At 39.5% G+C, this 7745-nt stretch overlaps 1 protein-coding gene across 1 annotated transcript in view; it reads right to left on the bottom strand.

The window, feature by feature from the left end:
* LOC122559454 (aldo-keto reductase family 1 member B1-like) overlaps window positions 1–7745 on the bottom strand; it is a 40028-nt gene that overhangs the window by 10577 nt on the left and 21706 nt on the right. Inside the window, exons 6-7 of the mRNA XM_043708907.1 lie at window positions 5999–6082; window positions 5560–5642 (exon numbers count right to left, since the gene is read on the bottom strand). Of these exons, the coding sequence (XP_043564842.1) occupies window positions 5560–5642; window positions 5999–6082 (167 nt within the window). The remainder of the gene's footprint in view (window positions 1–5559; window positions 5643–5998; window positions 6083–7745) is intronic.

Raw genomic sequence — 7745 nt, forward strand, 5'->3', positions numbered from 1 at the left:
TAAAAATAGGTTTGCTTAATTCACCCATGCCTGGGCTTTTCCATATAAAACAAGAAAATAATGGGGAGGAAGGGAATCTCTAGTGCATCATTTAAAATGAACGAGCTTTTTGCCAGTATGGGCAATATATTTACTCCAGTGGGCTATTTGAGTTTGATTAATTTGAGAATTATTTGTTTTAAAATTGCTCTTAGGGCTTCTAGCCTGCTGAACAGCACAAATTATGGCCTCAAATAAGGTACTCCCGCAGTACTCAAACCAGAATATGGGTGACCTCTACCAAATTAGTTTGTGTTATTTCTTTGCTGCTGCGTATTTTAATTGAATATATGTATATTGTATATACTTATATACAAGAAGGAAATGGTTTATACTTTATTACAATGGACACTTCGTGGTCTCCAACCTTGCAAGGTGGGAGATGATTAAGATCGAACTTGACCTTGTTGTGTGGACTTGCCATTGCCAGCATTGGTGCACAAGAAGGGACAGTTTACCTGTGCAATCCTGAGCAAACGGAGACTGTGTACCAACTATGCCAGGAAGATGTCCTTGTGTGTGCCAAAAGACTGAATGTTGCCAAGAATGACTTTTACCATGGTCAACTGCATAGAAATTAACTGTTCATTTACAGAACAAGTCTAAATGGTCTTTACCATGTAAAGGCGTTGTGTGCAGTTTGATTACATTTGTACTATGGGCATCCCTGATAAGCCTTATCCCCTTTCAGATAGATCACGGAGTAAAAGAGACAAAGGGGGGATGTTTTTAGAGACCCATAATAAAATGTTTGGAGAGGATGAAGTAATTTGTTATGCCCTTACTTCAATAAGAGACTCACTGACCCCTTTTATCCTTCCAAATCCTAACATGGGGGGTATGGAATAGTACTAAAGTATTTACAGGACGTAATATCTTTTAGTTATTACCTATCCGCACCTGCTCCTTGTTTGTGGACTTCCTCCAATAAATCCGCAATATCCTATCCAAATTACTACAAGGGTAAGGAATGGCAGTGCGCTTACGTAAGAGTGCTTCCATTTTTTTCCTGTGCTATGATTAAATGTATTAGTCGCCACTGCTTTTCTGAAGGACCTTGCATCTCATTTGTATGCCTTAACGAAAAATGCATTCTTATTATCACTGGAATTCAAACTCTATGTGGAGCGGGTAACAATACCCACCTTCATTATGATACCCCTAACGGCACTAATATTTTCCCAGTTATTGGAGGGAAAGAACCATTTTGGGATGTTGACCATGTTTCTTACCAAGAAACTCACCTCATTAGTAATGGATGATTTTCACCCTCAGCACCCAGGGCCAAATTATGTGATCAAGGATTATCCACATACCCCAGGAAGTCACAAAGATAGTCTGCTTCTTATTGGGAAGGTCCCATTATTGCCTATGCTAAACCTGAATATATTTTTTTCAGTTAAAGTAAGGCAGCTAACTACCTTGTCCTGAATAGAGCAAGTAGTCCTCATGCCGTAGCTGTAGGAACACTATTTTCAACTCCTGTTCCCTGTCCAATTACATGGCACTGAAATCATAATTTCCCTTTAAAACATACAGTTTCTCCTGACACTTGTGCAGAATGGAAGAATCCAAAGGCCATATCAAGAAGTAAAACACACTTATTGGCATATGCAGCTCTTAGTGTTCTTTCAATAGGAGAGTCCTTAAGAATTATTAGTCATCAAAACCATAATTATCTCAATTGTGGACTCACAATTTTGGGAAATGAGACAACAGCTGCTTTAATAGAAATTAGGGACATGCTTTCAGAATTGCGCTTATTTGCCCAACAAAACCGTTTACATACTTGCAAAGGAAGGTGGATTTTGCATTATAGTTAGAGGAAAATGCATTAGGAGGGTCACTGATCTTTTCGAAAACATTACTAGACATATTGATAATATGCACACTTTTGTCAACCAAATGAACGAAGATGCAGGATGGGAAGATTGGGGTTTTGGCTCATGGTACAACTGATTAATATGTCTTTGTATGGTGCTATTGTTTTAATTGGCCTTTTCGTTGGTATTGCTATAGCAATTATATTGCTTATTATTGCTAAAATATTAACTTCTATTGACAATATTGGTTCCATCCAGAAAATGCTTCTTCTTTACTTAAATCATGATGAGGAAACTTCATTGGCTGCCCTTGATTCCCCTTCGGAGTCAGAGGAAGTATGGCAGTCTTTGCTGCCATTGAATTGGATAAATTTGATCCATGCCTTTATAGTGTGGTCATAGAGTGACCAAAGGGGAGAATGAGGATCTAAAATTTGAATTTAGGCAACAAAAATATGTAGATTTTCATTATAACAAAATGGTTTCTCGATTTGAAAGAATACTATAAACTGGCCTGTGAACCATACTGCTGATTTGCAGAATTAAGTTGTAGTTCAAAGATAAGAGGACAATAGAGTTTTCATAAGATGAACACTAACACATTAATTGACCATTTGAACTAACCTTGAACTGATGCATGGCATGATAATTTACGTAAATAAGATATCCTTCTTAAAGAAAATACCATTGGATTAGCCTGTCTTCAATCATATCACCATATTACAGTTGATTGGATTTTTTTTGTAATTAAGAACCCTTTCCCAAGAAATATCATTGGATTAACTTGCTGTAAATCATGTCACCTTATTATACGTGATTGGTCTTTCTTGTGATTAAGGTTGTACTATTACTAAAAAACATATAAATAATGTGTAATTTTCAAATGTAATTGCGCAACTTCACCACGGAACACAGAAGCTTCAATCTCTGTGTTGCTGGATAGAATTGCATCAAGGTACCTTAATTCAACAAACTAATGACCCTTGTTTTTTGAATAGACTGCATTTGTCGATTCTTTTGACCGATCTCGAACCAAGAGGCCCCTCTTGTGGGGTCATAGATCTTCACAATCACTATCTTTATAAATTAAAAGAAACAGAAGGTCTAAAAGAGCTTCTTCTCTAGCTCATTCCAGAGCTGATTGTTCCTGACAGTGCTCTACATCATCATCCAGACTACCTTTCATGATCAGCCTACGGGAAGATACAAATCTTTTATAATGATTACATTTAGTCACTTGGTAGTGAAGAACTTGCCGACTGATGACAAAAGAAAAGAGACATGCCATCTATACTTTTCATTTCCCATTCATCCAAAATTGGTTTCTTGCATCTATCCTCAAGTCACAAAAGAACAGTACAGCACAGCACAGGCCCTTCGGCCATCAATGTTGTGCCAGCCTTTTATCCTACTCCAAGATCAGACTAATCTACATTCCCTATCATCGATGCGCCTATCCAAGAGTCGCTTAAATGCCCCTAATGTATCTGTCTCTACTCCCACTGCCAGCTGTGCATTCCAAGCACCCGCCACTCTCTGTGGAAAGAATCTCTTACATCTCCCCTCAGCCTTCCTCCAAATTATGTTAAAATTATTGCCCTCTTGTGATAGACATTTCCGCCATGGAAAAGTCTCTGACTACCCACTCTGTCTATGCCTCTCAACATCTTGTACACCTCTATCAAGTCACCTCTCATCCTTCTTTGCTCCAATGAAAAGTTTTCCTTTATCATTTTCACCTTCTCTCAGTGCTGCTATTTTAATATTGCATGACAATTTATTGTTTCAGCCCAAGTAAGGCAAAGACTACACCAAATTAACTATTTACCTTCAGTATCATTTAATTACAAAAACTGTTCAATCCTGGTCCTAAAAAGGATTTTTTTTTATATCTGATTAAAATGGCGATTGGTTACTTTTCATAAGCGTCTCCAAATTCAACAACTGAGGAACATTCATGTAGAGAGTTTTTGTCTACACTGATGCTGTCAGGCCTGATGAGTTTCTCATCAGATTAGATTACTTACAGTGTGGAAACAGGTCCTTCGGCCCAACAAGTCCACACCGACGCACCAAAGTGCACCCAACCAGACCCATTCCCCTACATTTACCCATGCACCTAGCACTACGGGCAATTTAGCATGGTCAATTCACCTAACCTACACATATTTGGACTGTGGGAGGAAACCGGAACACCCGGAGGAAACCCACGCAGACACGGAGAGAATGTGCAAACTACACACAGTCAGTTGCCTGAATTGAACCCGGGTCTCTGGCGCTTTGAGGCAGCAGTGCTAACCACTGTGCCACCGTGCCGCCCACAAGGGGAAACAACAATTTATGTCTTCAGAAGAACCATTCTGATTGGCTGGCAAACTGATTCAGATCAGTAGAGCTAGTGCCATGTAGAATGGACAATGGGAAATAGTTTAAGTGTTTAGCTTTTATTAAATCATACCAGGAAAGTTGACTCTGGTCAGGATCACAGGGAATGAACCAGAGAATGCTTCCAAGCTGAAAAAGGCACAATGCATGGTCAGTAATAACACAAATATTATCAGGATGCTGTAATCAATTCAAAAAGAAGTTCTGTGTATCATATAGAGAAGTAATACAATTTATAAATTTCGGTGCCAATATGATGCCAAGTGCGTAAGGTGTAAATATCAAATGGTATATTGCTCTGCCTATACACAACAGGCAGAGTACTGATGTACTCAACCAGATCCTATTTACAAAACTTAGAACAAATTACCAATTGTAAACTCATATCTGTTGTTGGACAGACTTGATCTCAAATGTGCTCAGAACTACACCAACAACTAATTTAAGATCATCAATCAGAGTAGCAGTGTGGCTCTGTCATGCAAGCTAGAAGTCATACACATTCAAAAGCAGAGTCCTGTGCTTTGCAAACAGAAAAAAAAATCCATGCTTGGTACATTTGCATTTCTGGAATAGGCATTCGCTGTGCATTCTCCAAGGTAATGCCTCTACCAATCAAATTCAAATATCAAATGATATATTGCTCTGCCTATAGACAACAGGCAGAGTACTGATGTACTCAACAAGATCCTATTTACAAAACTTAGAACAAATTACCAATTGTAAACTCATATCTGTTGTTGGACAGACTTGCAAAATGATCTCGAATGTGCTCAGAACTACACCAACAATTAATTTAAGATCATCAATCAGAGTAGCAGTGTGGCTCTGTCATGCAAGCTAGAAGTCATACACATTCAAAAGCAGAGTCCTGTGCTTTTCAAACAGAAAAAAACACATCCATGCTTGGCATATTTGCGTTTCTGGAATAGGCATTCGCTGTGCATTCTCCAAGGTAATGCCTCTACCAATCAAATTCAACCTGCCAACTAATCAAGCACACCCTTCTCATGTAAATATTATTTGTTGTTCTACTTGGAGGTTTGTATTCTTGCAATTCTGCCATAATAAGTGCCGAATCAATAGTTTCAGCAGCATGACTTTTTTTTTCAGCAATACACAGTGAAAAAGGTATTGTGACAATTTGCAAGTTAAAAAGAAAGCAATGCTTCCTTCTCTTCTACATCAAACCTCTGCCTTTAACTCTATTTACAAAGGAGTCATTCCCTGATCATTGTGTTGCATATATAACAATTCAAATATTTGCATCAAAAATTAAATGAGAATAGTCACTTTGTTAATAATAGCTCACCAATGAAATGGGCAGCATCTCCAGTTCCTGTTGAACAAAAGGATAGTCTTCATTTCCTCATCACTCAACTTAAAATCAAAAACCTGCATAAAAGCACAAAACTATCTTTACAATGGACACAAGGCCTACAAAAACAAGGTAAAGCACCACACTACCACTAAGAGCAAACAAAGAATATTTTAACTGATAGCCCATTTTTAAAAATTCAGGCATACCAGCAAAGCTATTCGGTAATCATGGCACTTCAGGCTTCAAAACAGGGATCCCAGGATGGCCAGTTTCCTATGTTTTAAATCCCAAATTTCTCTCATCTAATTCAATTTAATATCTCTGGTACAGAATGAAGAAATTTCAAGCGGGTATTCTACCAACAAATTTCAGTCCTCCTCATCCACTATGTCTTAGAATTTAGGATTCCCCATCACCAAGGCTCACATACCTTAAAGTTTTCCCAAATGCGCTTTTTGGTAACAGACTTTGGAATTACAACCAAACCTCTCTGAATCTGAAAACGGATCAAGACCTGAAAAGAAAAGTCACACGCAATTAGGTTAAGTACACTTCAAACTACAAAGAGTGAAGGACAATTACACTGACTCTTGGAGGTCTACATAGTAATCCGGCTGCCAGGAAGCATCTAGTCTGGGATGAAACATCTGCCTGCCTGAAGAAATGGCAGAATAAGAGGATTTGCTGCAGCAAGTGGCAGCTTTCAAACTATCTGTACAAGGAGTTTTCATCTGCTGAGGGAGTCATGCATTGTGTTTTGGAAAGAACTCAATGAACTAACTCCACAGAGACCAATATCCTGTCACCAAGTCACCCTTTATTTACATGGTCATAGTACTTGGCCGGCACAGTGGCTCAATGGTTAGTACTGCTGCTTCAGAGCACCAGGGCCTCCTGTTCGATTCCACCCTCAGGCAACTATCTGTGTGGTTTTTGTATAATCTCCCCGTGTCTGCTCTGGTTTCCCCTCATTATCCAAAGATGTGAAGGTTAGGTGAATCAGCCATGGCAGTTCCGGGTTACAGGAGTGACATGGGGGTCTGGATGGGACGCTCTTCAGAGGGTCAGTGTAGACCTTATGGGCTGATGCTCCTTCCACACAGTAGAGATCCTACGATACTTGACATTGGTCCAGCTTCATCACAGCCAGCTCTCAGAGTGAACAGAATCTCTGCCACACCCGTTTATTGTTTTTCACCTTTTCTCTCTCCTACTGTCCATGGGCACTGAGCAGCCAGCTCAGAGCCAGTCCATACAATGAGAAGAATCTCTGAATCTTGTGCTTATTTTACCCGATATCACCCGTGGTGACTCAGTAAAGACACCTTATGCAAATAATTTTGTTCAATATTTCCACCACCAGGAAAACACCCATGTGACCGGTGAACCAGTAACAAGCAAAGCACAATAAAGGCAATGCTTAGCCTCTCCTGTTCTTTTTCCCTTTTATTTCGTTTTGTACACTGGCTGTGGTCAGTCCCCTGAAGTGAGAAGATTCTAACTCCCCTGTTAATTTTCTTTTGTTCTCCTGTATTCTGTGTGTGTAAGTGCAGGGACTCAGTGAAGACACCATTGTGCAAATAATTTTATTCAATACTCAATATTCAAAACTTCATCACCTGGAATAAAGTGTCTCTCTTGATTACAGGAATCTTGTGTCCAACATTCCTGATGCTGTTTTTCCTTCCCACCCCCCCAGGTCCAGAAAAATCCGATTTAATCTGGTGCAGAGGCTTCTCCCCATTAGCAAATCTGCTGGAGTTGTCCCTGTAGTGCATGAGAGGTGGCTCAATAATCAAACAAGAAGCAAGACAGTTTGGTGAATCGTACGGAACTATCCCTATATGCCGAATGCCATTCGACTTTATGAAATATTCAAATTTCTTCCTGGGAAATTATGGCTCATTGTCTGTGACCAACACTTCCAGGTGTCTATGTATTTCAAAAGATGCTCAGTTTTTCTATCATCATCCCCATGTTTGGCAAATGAATTCTGTGCACGCTCAACCACAGAGTGGATGTCCACAATGAATAAGAACATTGAGCCCATGAAAAAGCTGGCATAGTCAGCGTGTGACCATGCCCAGAGTTCACATGGAAATTATCACAAGTTGAAACTTTATTGCTGGAACAGCACAACAGGTCAGGCAGCATCCAGGGAACAGGAGATCCGACGT

The sequence above is a fragment of the Chiloscyllium plagiosum genome, chromosome 19 (genome assembly GCF_004010195.1).
Source record: "Chiloscyllium plagiosum isolate BGI_BamShark_2017 chromosome 19, ASM401019v2, whole genome shotgun sequence".
Lineage (NCBI taxonomy): Eukaryota > Metazoa > Chordata > Chondrichthyes > Orectolobiformes > Hemiscylliidae > Chiloscyllium > Chiloscyllium plagiosum.